General features: G+C 48.0%; 1 protein-coding gene across 1 annotated transcript in view; it reads left to right on the forward strand.

Moving 5' to 3' along the window:
* LOC130111823 (tight junction protein ZO-2-like) overlaps nt 1-12,720 on the forward strand; it is a 178,819-nt gene that overhangs the window by 100,258 nt on the left and 65,841 nt on the right. The window contains exon 11 of the mRNA XM_056279117.1: nt 11,945-12,008. Coding sequence (XP_056135092.1) covers nt 11,945-12,008 — 64 coding nt within the window. The remainder of the gene's footprint in view (nt 1-11,944; nt 12,009-12,720) is intronic.

The following is a 12,720-nucleotide window of genomic DNA, read 5'->3' on the forward strand; positions in this document are numbered from 1 at the left end:
GATATTATGAACCCTACATAGCCCTCGCCAAAATCCCGTACCCTGTCCCAAATCTCGCGAACGGACGCCGGATTTCCGCTGCGTTGCTAAGGAAACAATCAACTATCAACTCGGTGCGAAGCAAAGCTAACGTTAGCTACCTTCAATTTTGTAATTTTGTATTTTTCGCAATTTTGGACAGCTGGCTGCTTTTGTAATTTTGGACTGCTGGCTGTCAACAACAGAACGGAGGTAAGTAACGTTAGTTGTCTGAAAATGAACATATATCTAATAAATAGACTTTCTCACATTTAAGAAAGCTGATCAGTAAGTTGTTACCTGTGTATAAAAAGCAATCTCACTATTTACCAGCTAGCTAACTTACTGCACAAGTAGAGTTGACTTTGTGAAGGAAAGTGAGGTTTAACATGCCAAAACGCGCACTCCAGATGAACTTCCCCTCGCTGCACACCCATAAGTCCCTTCCTATCTCTCTCGCCCCCTCTCTCTCTCGACCCGCACGCACGCGCGCGCACGCACGCACGCACACACACACACACACACTTTCTGTCTGCTCATCCCCTACTTCCTTTTGCTTTACAGAAATGGCAGATATTCTTTGCTGTCAGATTTGCAAACCCACTCAGATTGCAGAGGAGAAAGCAAAAGAGCTCGAGGTTAGGTGCAAGTATTTTTTTAAGAGTAGTGTAGTGTAATAAGCTGACACTTATTTAAAGATGAACCAACAAAACATTTGAAAATATTCGTTTTGATTGTTTTGCTCACCATGTTACCCCATATTGTGGCAGTCATAATTCACTGTTGTTACCGTATTGATTTGCCACAGTACAAATCTCATCTTTACACTGCTATCTCGAACCCACTCGCCATTTCATGCAGTCATATCTGTCGATTGGGTTGAAATTATGATTGTGAGGGAAAGAATAGCCTTAAGTTGACTAACCTAACAATTTTAGGTTACAAGGTCTGCCTCTGCTCCTTGGATACGTTATTGGTATTATATTAATGTTGATTGTGGATAACTTAGACAGGTTAAATTGTGGGTGTACAGCGTTTCCTTGATGAGCGCTAACCCCATAACAACATGTTTTCGCGTTGCTACGGTGGCGCACACGTGACAAAGCCAGAACGGGATTTTGGCGAGGCCTATGTAGGGTTCATAATATCGCCTCCGGGAGCGGAGGAGAGAGAGGACGCGCCACTTTTCTGGTCACAACAACTTTCCACGGGCCACACCTCCAAACGCTGGGGGCCGAGCTCGCTCGACTGAGGCTGACGTCCTCCGAGAAAGCCCGAGGCGTAACTCCTCCCCAGCTTCGGAGCCGATGCAACTCGGCCGCTTCCGGCTCAACCCGGAGGAGCGTCAACGCCGTATCACCGAGAACAGCTGCTTGTATTGTGGTCAGCCTGGTCACTTTCTCGCCTCCTGCCCTCACCGTCCGTCAAACTAGCAGGCTCACAAGGGAGGGGGAGGATCCTCGTGAGCCCAGCTGTCTGCCCTCTGTCTCCTCGTCCACGTACCCAGTTGCAAGCTACCATCAGCTTTAAAGGTCAGTCCACTAGACTTTTGGCTTTAATTGACTCTGGAGCTGATGAAAGCTTTTTGGATGCAAGTGTTGTGAATCAGTTAGGTCTTGCCACTGTGAGTCTGGACCAGCCTCTTGAAGCTAATGCCCTGGATGGACGTCTCCTGGCCCAGATAACCTCTAAGACTGAGCCTGTGCGCCTCCTGTTGTCGGGAAACCATCAAGAGGAGCTAAGTTTTTTCGTTATCAATTCTCCATTTGTTCCCATTATACTTGGTCATCCCTGGCTGGTGAAGCATAGTCCCCATATTGATTGGTCATCGGCCAGAATTTCAAGTTGGAGTCCCATCTGTCATGCCATATGCCTCCAGTCTGCTCTGCCTCAGTCTGTCCCCAGTCAGGTGTCAAGCTCTGAGACCTCTGACCTGTCAGTGGTGCCTCCAGAGTACCATGACCTCCAAGCCGTGTTCAACAAGCAGCAAGCTCTCTCCCTGCCTCCTCATCGCCCCTATGATTGCGCTATTGACCTGCTGCCGGGTGCTCCCCTCCCCAGCAGTCGTCTATATAGCCTCTCCAAGCCTGAGCGGGAGTCCATGGAGAGGTACATCAAGGACTCCTTGGCGGCTGGTCTTATTCGCCCATCATCATCACCCCTTGGTGCGGGGTTCTTCTTTGTGGCCAAGAAGGACAAAACCCTCCGACCGTGTATTGACTATAGAGGCCTCAATAACATCACAGTCAAGAATAAGTACCCTCTGCCCCTCATGACTTCTGCTTTTGATTCTCTCCAGGGAGCCACAGTGTTCACTAAACTAGACCTCCGCAATGCTTACCACCTGGTCCGGGTTCGAGACGGAGATGAATGGAAGACTGCCTTCAACACCCCCCTGGGGCATTTTGAATATCTGGTGATGCCATTTGGTCTCACTAATGCCCCAGCTGTCTTCCAGAGTCTGGTCAATGACGTCCTACGTGACATGTTGGATCGTTTCGTTTTTGTTTACCTGGATGATATCCTGATTTTTTCAAGAGGCCTGTCAGAGCATGTCATGCACGTCCGCCAAGTCCTTCAACAGCTACTGGAGAACCGCCTTTTCGTAAAAGCAGAGAAGTGCGAATTCCATGCCCCTTCAGTCACCTTCCTGGGCTACATCGTGGCCGATGGGCAGGTGAGAATGGACCCCGCCAAGGTCAGAGCGGTTCTTGAGTGGCCAAGCCCGACCAGCCATAAGCAGCTTCAGAGGTTCCTCAGTTTTGCCAACTTCTACAGACGGTTCATCCGTAATTACAGCCACGTTGCGGCCCCACTAACCGCTCTTACCTCCACCTCCAGACAGTTTCTGTGGACCCCTGTAGCAGAGGCAGCTTTCCAAGCCCTCAAGCACCGCTTCACCACAGCTCCTATCCTCATCCAGCCAGACCCAACCAAACAGTTCGTTGTAGAAGTGGACACCTCTGAGATTGGGGTGGGGGCGGTCCTTTCTCAGCACTCCAGTGAGGATGGCAAGACACACCCCTGTGCCTTCCTGTTTCGCCGTCTCTCCCCAGCTGAAAGGAACTATGATGTGGGGAATCGTGAGCTCCTGGCGGTGAAATTGGCACTGGAGGAATGGTGACATTTTCTGGAAGGGTCTGAGCTTCCTTTTATAGTGTGGACTGACCATAAGAACCTGGAATACATCCAGTCAGCAAAGCGACTCACCGCGCGCCAAGCCAGGTGGGCGCTCTTTTTTGGTCGTTTTAATTTTTCTTTGACGTACAGACCTGGCTCCAGGAATCCCAAGCCCGATGCTCTGTCTCGTGTGCATGGGGAGGAGTCTGAGCCCTAGCTCCAACCTGACACCATCGTTCCCTCTACCTGTGTGGTTGCGGCTGCGGCTGTCACCTGGAACATTGAAAGGGAGGTCGTGGCAGCACAACAGACTCAGCCTGACCCAGGTAACGGTCCCCCTGGGCGCTTGTTTGTTCTAGATGCTGTTAAATCTAGTGTGTTGCAGTGGGCTCACTCTTCCAAACTTACCTGCCATCCTGGAGTAACCCGTACCCTAGCCTTCCTCCGTAGGCGGTTCTGGTGGCCTTCCATGACAGAGGATACTGGGTCTTTTGTTTCTGCCTGTCCTGTTTGTGCCCAGAATAAGCCCTCCACTCGGGCCAGTGCGGGTCTGCTGCGCCCCCTGCCTGTTCTACACCGTCCCTGGTCGCATCTGTCCTTGGATTTCGTCTCTGGTCTGCCCGCCTCCGACGGTAACACCATTGTACTGACTGTTGTTGATCGCTTCAGTAAATTTGTTCATTTTTTGCCCTTGTCTAAACTGCCTTCGGCTCGAGAGACTGCGGATCTGCTGGTCAGGGAGGTTTTCTGGGTCCACGGTCTCCCCCGTGATATAGTGTCTGACCTTGGCCCCCAGTTCACTTCTGCTGTCTGGAAGGCTTTCTGCTCTGCCATCGGTGCCACCGTCAGCCTGTCATCGGGGTTCCATCCTCAGACCAACAGCCAGGCCGAGAGGGCCAACCAGGCATTGGCGACTGTTCTCCGCTGTCTGGTGTCTGCCAACCCATCCTCTTGGTCCTCACAACTTCCCTGGGTAGAATATGCCCATAACACCTTGCCATCGTCTGCTACTGGGTTGTCCCCTTTTCAGTGCCTTTACGGCTATCAGCCTCCCCTTTTTCCTTCTCAAGAGGTAGACATTCTGGTTCCGTCTGTCCAGGCCCATGTCCGTCGGTGCCGTCGGACCTGGCGGTGAGCCCGTGCTGCACTGCTCAGGGCCTCCGGCCGTTACCAGTGCTTGGCGGATCGTCATCGCACCCCTGCTCCGGACTACTCCCCCGGTGACCAGGTATGGCTCTCTACCAAGGATCTACCCTTGAAATCGGACGCTAAAAAACTGTCCCCCAGGTATATTGGTCCCTTTCCCATTGTCAAAGTCATTAACCCCTCTGTGGTCCGTCTGAAGCTGCCCCGCACTCTCCGGGTTCACCCTTCCTTCCATGTGTCCTGCCTCAAACCTGTCTCTACCAGCCCTCCAGTTCCTCCGGCCCCCCCGCCCCCACCTCCTCGTATGATCAACGATCATCCGGCTTACACCGTTCGTCGTCTCCTGGACTCTCGTCGCCGCGGTCGCAGCCTGCAGTATCTCGTGGACTGGGAGGGATATGGCCCGGAGGAGAGGTGTTTGGTCCCTCGTCGCCTTGTCCTGGACGCGAACCTTATCCAGGACTTCCACAAGACGCACCCTGATGGGCCTGGTAGGTCGCCCGGTGGCGCCCCTCGGAGGGGGGGTACTGTCACAGCCTCTCGCCCTTGACATCAAAGCGATCGCCCTTGACACCTGCTACACCAGCTGACACCTGCTACACCAGCTGACACCTGCTGACCCCCCCTTCACCCCGGCACGCCAGCTGGCCATCAAGCAATCGCCCTCACCCTTAAAAAGCCTCCACTATGGACCAGTCTTCGCTGGAACGTCGCCATTCATTGACTTCTGCCTGCCTGCCTACCTGCCACTGAGCCAACTCCTGCTCTATCCCCGAGATCGGTCACTTCAATAAAGACTTGATTCTTCCCTTACCTGGTTGTCCCGTCTGCTTTTGGGTTCTTTCCTGACACGTGACAGGTTGCCAACTTTTTCACTACCAAATAAGAGACGAAAGGCGGCGTGCCGTGGCGGTGTGGGTATGGTGTTGTGTGAATATACAGTGTATTGTTTTAAACCATTTGTCATAATGATAGCTAATCACTTACAGTCAAATTAAAGATCAGTACACAACTCTCATGCCTTGGCAACATATGGTAGGTTTAATAATCGTTTGTTAATTTACAGCAGGTACCTTTAACACAGTCCTTTATTTGAACCATTGCCTATTACCATTACTATTAGTCTGAGTCAAAACACCTGTGGCTCTTGCAGTGTAGGTTAGAAAAAGTTATCCCCTTCTTGTTAATCCTACAAATGATAAACTAGAAGTAACAATAGCTTCTGTATGCTGTAGTTCTGCAGAGGAATCAAACAGCAGAGACTCACAGAAGGTGCACCCTCTACATACACAAACAGTGGTGGGGAATGAATGCTTCATATTCTTATTCACTAAAACTATATATAAGTTGGAAATCACAACTTGGACCCTCACAACAACAACAACAAAAACATTTAAATGCAAAAGAGGAAAAGAGGGGCATGCCTCTGCTCACCAAGTCTACTTCTTCCATGGATATTTTTTGCTGCTCTCGACTGATTCAAGCAGTCTTTCATCCTTTTGTGCAGCCAGAGAAAAGTCCTTACATGACAAGTCACAGTTCACAGATACCTGAAGTTCATTTTGGATCAGCTCTGTGCTGCATCTGGTTCTTGAGTCTGACCAGTTAATGGTCATTAGAGAGAAAATCCTCTCTACAAAGGCATTTGAGCCTGTCACACTGAGGACAAATGAGATAATCCTGAACATGTTGATCAAGTTGGCTATCCCTATGTTTTGGAAAACTGCCACCCACTTCTCATTGGTGGATTTTGTGGTATCCTGTCTGGCTTTCTGTATTTCCTCCCTGCTAGCACAAAACTCTTCATAGAGTTGGTCCATACCGACTGTCCCTGTCATTTTGAGAGCAGCCACCACCTGCTCCAGGTCAGTGAAGGAGCGCTCCTCATGTAGGCTGATCGGTTTCAGATTCATCATTACATTTTCTGATGAGAAACCAAACCACTTGTCAATGTATGCAATGACAGGGTCATAGAACCTCAGAAAGTCCTTTTGCTGCTGTGATCTTTGTGCTGACACTTGTTTGTCCATCAGCTGCTTGGTCTGATATCCAAAAAAAAGCTGTCTTGTTTCTGCTGAAGCATCTTCGCTTTGAATTTTCCCACCTCCTCATTAACATTTGTGATGCACAGCATTGTTTGCTCCAGCTTTCCAACGGGTGTGTCAAAAACACACTCCACATTGTGGAAAAAGCACAGATAAATCTCAACAGCTCCAGTTTTTTTCTTCGTCCTCAAAAATCAACTTCAGGTCTCCCCAAGGGACCTGAAGTATGAGGTGAGAGCTGGCCAGCTCTGCAGGAGACGATCGGCAGCTGGATGAAGAGACAGCCATCGCGTGCAAACATGATGCAGAATTTCATGCCACTCAATGTCAACAAAGGCAAAGAATAAATACAGTTCCTCGCTTCTGGAAGCAGATACTGAGAAGTGGCTGTAGATCTTTAAAATGAGTGACTCAATATCCACTGACAGCTGATCACAGGTGTGCTTGCAGGTGTTATGAGCTATGTGAGTGGGGCAATTAGCTTTCAGAATGCGACTGTTGGCACTGCTCAATAACTGGTAAACAGAGTGGTGTTTTCCAAAGTTGACATTGGCATTATCTGCTGCATAGGCTGTGATGTGTTTAACATACTTTTCCAGACAGTTCACCAGAGCTTGATGTATACAATTTGCAGTTTCATCACTGTGGTAATAAAAGTCAAGTAACTTACACTGCACTTCACCAGACACAGAAAAATATCACATGCACACTGGAAACTACTACTACTTTTGGCTGCTCCCGTTAGGGGTCGCCACAGCGGATCATCCGTTTCCATTTCTTCCTGTCTTTTGCATCTTCCTCTGTCACACCACCCATCCGCATGTTCCCCCTCACCACATCCATAAACCTCCTCTTTGGCCTTCCTCTTTTCCTCTTCCCTGGCAGCTCCATATTCAGCATCCTTCTCCCAATATACCCAACATCTCTCCTCCACACATGTCCAAGCCATCTCAATCTTGCCTCTCTTGCTTTGTCTGCAAACCGTCCAACTTGAGCGGTCCCTCTAATATAATCATCCCTAATTCTGTCCTTCTTCATCACTCCCAGTGAAAATCTTAGCATCTTCAACTCTGCTACCTCCAGCTCCACCTCCTGTCTTTTCGTCAGTGCCACTGTCTCCAAACCATACAACATAGCTTGTCTCACTACCATCTCGTAAACCTTCCCTGTAACTCTTGCTGCTACCTTTCTTTCACAAATCACTCCTGACACTCTTCTCCACCCTGCCTGCATTCTCGTCTTCACCTCTCTCCTGCACTCCTTGTTACTTTGGACAGTTGACCCCAAGTATTTAAACTCATATGCCTTCTTCACCTCCACTCTTTGCATCCTGACCATTCCACTGTCCTCCCTCTCATTCACGCATAGCTATTCCATCTTGCTCCCACTGACTTTCATTCCTCTTCTCTCCAATGCATACCTCCACCTCTCCAAGCTCTCCTCAACCTGCACCCTACTCTCGCTATGGATCCCAATGTCATCCACGAACGTCATCGTCCATGGAGACTCCTGCCTGATCTTGTCCATCAACCTGTCCATCACCATTGCAAACAAGAAAGGGCTCAGAGCCGATCCTTGATGTAATCCCACCTCCACCTTGAACCCATCTGTCATTCCAACCACACACCTCGCCATCATCACACTTCCCTCATACATATACTGCACTACTCCTACATACGTCTCTGCAACTCCCAACTTCCTCATAAAATACCACACCTCCTCTCTCGGCACCCTGTCGTATGCTTTCTCTAAATCTACAGAGACACAATGTAACTCTTTCTGGCCTCCTCTATACTTCTCCATCAACATTCTCAAAGTAAACATCACATCTGTGGGGCTCTTTCGTGGCATGAAACCATATTGCTGCTCACTCGTCACCTCTCCTCTTAACCTAGCTTCTATTACTCTTTCCCAAATCTTCATGCTGTGGCTGATCAACTTTATACCTCTGTAGTTGCTAGAGATCTGCTCATCACCCTTATTCTTGAAAATCGGTACCAGTATGTTTCTTCTCCACTCCTCAGGCATCCTCTCACTTTCCAAGATTATGTTAAACAATCTAGTTAAAAACTCCACTGCCATCTCTCCTAAAGATCCCCATGCCTCCACAGGTATGTCATCAGGACCAACTGTCTTTCCACTCTTCATCCTCTTCATAGCTGCCCTCCCTTCCTCCTTGCTTATCCACTGAACTTCCTGATTCACTATCCCTACATCATCCAACCTTCTCTCTCTCTCTCATTTTCTTCATTCATCAGCCCCTCAAAGTACTCCTTCCACCTTCTCAGCACGCTCTCCTCACTTGTCAACACATTTCCATCTCTATCCTAGATCGCCCTAACTTGCTACACATCCTTCGCAGCTCGGTCCCTCTGTCTAGCCAATCGGTACAAGTCCTTTTCTCCTTCGTTAGTGTCTAACCTCTCATACAACTCACCATATGCCTTTTCCTTTGCCTTTGCCCCCTCTTCCTTCACTTTACGCTGCATCTCCTTGTACTCCTGTCTACTTCATCTCTCTGACTATCCCACTTCTTCTTTGCCAACCTCTTCCTCTGTATAATTTGCTGTACTTCCTCGTTCCATCACCAAGTCTCCTTGTCTTCCTTCCTCTGTCCTGATGACACACCAAGTACCTTCCTAGCTGTCTCCCTCACTATTTCTGCAGTGGTTGCCCAGCCATCCGGCAACTCTTCACTACCACCCAGTGTCTGTCTTAACTTCTGCCTGAACTCCACACAACAGTCTTCCTTCTTCAACTTCCACCCTTTGATCTTCGGCTCCGCCTTCACGCGCTTCCTCTTCTTGGTCTCCAAAGTCATCCTACAGACCACCATCCGATGCTGCCTAGCTACGTTCTCCCCTGTCACCATCTTGCAGTCTCCAATCCCTTTTAGATCGTGCCTTCTACATGAGATATAGTCCACCTGTATGCACTTTCCTCCACTCCTGTACATCACCCTGTGTTCCTCCATCTTCTTGAAATATGTATTCACCACAGCCATTTCCATCCTTTTCGCAAAATCTACCACCATCTGTCCTTCCACATTTCTCTCCTTGACACCATACCTACCCATCACCTCCTCATCACCTCTGTCCCCTTCACCAACATGTCCATTGAAGTCTGCTCCAATCACTACTCTCTCCTCCTTGGGTACCCTCTCCACCACATCATCCAACTCACTCCAGAATTCTTCTTTCTCTTCCGTCTCACACTCAACTTGCGGGGCATGTGTGCTGATAACATTCGATTTCCAGCTTCATACTCATCACTCTGTCTGACACTCTCTTCACCTCCAGCACACTCTTGACATACTCTTCCTTCAAAATTACCCCTACCCATTTCTCCTCCCATTCACACCATGGTAGAAGAGTTTGAACCCACCTCCTGGCCTTACTCCCCTTCCACCTGGTCTCTTGCACACACAGTATGCCTACCTTTGTTCTTCCGTCATATCAGCCAGGTCTCTCTCCCTCACACACACTGGAAACATTCTTCTATTTCCCTTGTTTGAGGCATTGGTGACAACCGAGGAAAACACTGGCTCACTTTAGTCGGGGACAGATCTCCCAGAATATCCTGCACTGTCTTTGGTCCTAAAACATTCATTGTGATCATCTCAGCTTTCGTTCTTCCCAAGTGCATCTTCTTCACAACATTTGAGTCATGAAACAATGTACCATTGAGCTTAACAAGACAGTTAGTGTGCTGTTGTAGCTGAGTCCATGTCTAACAGTGTGATACACGTATGAGGTTTCACGTGCCGCAATTTTGTCATTTTCCACAGTATACGCCATGAAGAATGCACCGATATTGCTTGCACCTTTAGCTAGTGTGGCCTTCTTGTGCATATCTGTGGAAGCATGCTGAGTCAGGTCATTCTCAGCTCCATGGCCTACTGAAAATTCCCTGCGACACAAAGTACAGAAGGTTTAGGTTGAGTCACTGCTCACGAGCTTAACCCACGTCTTTTTTTACTTCCCATTGCTTATTGTAGCTGCACAGTCTTTTCTTTTTTGCAGGTTTATCCATATTTGCAGGTTAAACTATATTTCCACATGCCAAACTGACCGAACAGCACCAGACATTGCCTGCACTTTTTCTGTTTTTGAAGGAATTGGCGCATTTACTCTACATGTACAACTGATGTACGTGAAGGAGGCTGTGATTGGATGATGACAGGTGATCATTCTCGCCCATCGTGATCAGCACTGCTGCTACTGCTGTTGTATGAGAGTTGATACAACTGTGAGAGTGCCCTCTCGTGATTGGAGTAGAGTAGCAGTCAATAAATGGGACAAGGGAGGTCACGTATAGGACAAATCAATATAGCCCAATATAAGGGACATCCCGGCTAATACAGGACAGTTGGCAACCCTGATGCTACCCCACACTGTGTGGCGAGCACGAGATCTCCAGTAGCTAGCACACAAACACATGGAACTCGGCTAGTAGCTACCATACAAACACACGGGACTCGGCTAGTAGCTAGCATAAAAACACACGGAACTCGGCTAACGATTAGCATGTGTTTCTGCATAGTAATTTCTCAACCAGAAGACATATATTTCATACACATCACCGAACTTATAAAGTGTAACCACTGCTTGATTGATACGTTCACGAGAATGGTGGCATAGCTACCTTAAAAAGGGAAAATGAAGAGAAAGAGACGGGCATGTTGCTTTTCCTTTGCTTCAATGTATTGAAAAGTCAGTGCATCCTCCCCCCTGTGGCAATCCTAGGCATTACCAATCAAGCAATGAACCATTCACTCAAATCAAGTCGATCTCAGATTAAATCTAGAGTACGTTTATGTCCAAGAATATTAATGCTGCAGTGACAACGGAATGTTTTATGCATATATCTATTATTTCTTTGGGGTCAAAACTACTATGACAATAAAATATCTTAATAAATAATAAAGCCAACAGATATTTCTATCTATCACAGGTGTATGTGTGAAATACAGGTGGCAGGACCCAGATAGCAGACACATTTTGGGCCTAATATGGGGCACTTTTGGTACTTACGGCTTAGTTACAGCACTGGCAACTCTTGTGTGGGCCAGATGTGGCCCAAATGTCATACGCCGGGCCTGACTTGGGTTACGGCAAGTGTTGTGTGGGCCAGACATGGCCCAAATGCAATGAACCGGGCTTACAGCCCATGCTATGTGGGCCAGATGTGGCCCAAATTTAATGAGTCAGACTTGACTTTAGTTAAGGCACATGAAGAGGTCCAAATGTCATGAGCCCGGCCTGGCTTACGTTACGGCAAAGGTTGTGTGGGCCAAATGTGACCCAAATTTAATGTTGTGTGGGCCAGACATGGCCCAAATGTGGACCATAAGAGAACTCCAGATGTGAGCCATATAAGGTGGACCTGTGGCTGAGTTGAGGCAGCCAGACTCACCCTGAGTCAGCGCTGTTATTCAAGGCCAAATGTGGGCCGTAAGACAACTGCAGATGTGGCCCATATTTGGGCCAAAGATTCTTTGCTATCTGGGGAGAGATGCTCAAATGAGTACTGCCTTGAGCTGAAATCAGTTTATTGTTGGTGTAATGGTTGTCAAGCATTGTTGTTTGTCTGAGTTTGGACTTCTTCTCTCGTAGATACTGTCAAAACAACCCCTAAGGTTCTCCTCCAGCCGAGCCCAGAAGATAAAGAGATATATGGGTGAGTCCTCTTCCCTCCACATCTCTGCTTCTCTCCTCTTTTCCTTCTCATTTCTCCAGGCTCTTCTCTCTTATCCCCTCTCTTCTCAGTGCTTTCATCATGTGTATCTCCTTTCATTTCCTCTTTAAACATTGATATTTGTGATTTAATTTCTTCTCTTTCTATGGTTTTGTCTGTTCGGAGGTTTATTGTCTCCCTGTCCTTGCAGTCAACCTGTTGACAGTTGGACAGTAATTCTTTATCTGAGCTCTAAATGTTCCTCTCGCTGGGTGTGTGTGTGTGTGTGTGTGTGTGTGTGTGTGTGTGTGTGTGTGTGTGTGTGTGTGTGTGTGTGTGTTGTAGTTCAGGCCAACATCACATAACTACAGCTGCACAACTCGACGTTGCCTTCTCACACACCACTAACTTAAATAATTCTACTTGGTACCAGTCACATACAATCAACGCAATGCTGTTAATATAGGTGTTTATTTTATCTAATAAAAAGTGAATGTTATGAATTACGTGATTAAATTAACTAGAAAAATGTATTAACAGAATTAGATCCAGTTTCTGGAGAGTTACCGGAAAGTAGTGGATTGCTCCCTCCGTATTGGGGATGAGTTGTTGTTGCCTCAAGTGAAAGAGTTCATTATCTCGGGGTCTTGTTCACGAGTGAGGGTAGGATGGAGCGGGAGATTGACAGGTGGATTGGTGCAGCATCAGCAGTAAT

The sequence above is a fragment of the Lampris incognitus genome, chromosome 1 (assembly GCF_029633865.1).
Source record: "Lampris incognitus isolate fLamInc1 chromosome 1, fLamInc1.hap2, whole genome shotgun sequence".
Taxonomy (NCBI): Eukaryota; Metazoa; Chordata; class Actinopteri; order Lampriformes; family Lampridae; genus Lampris; species Lampris incognitus.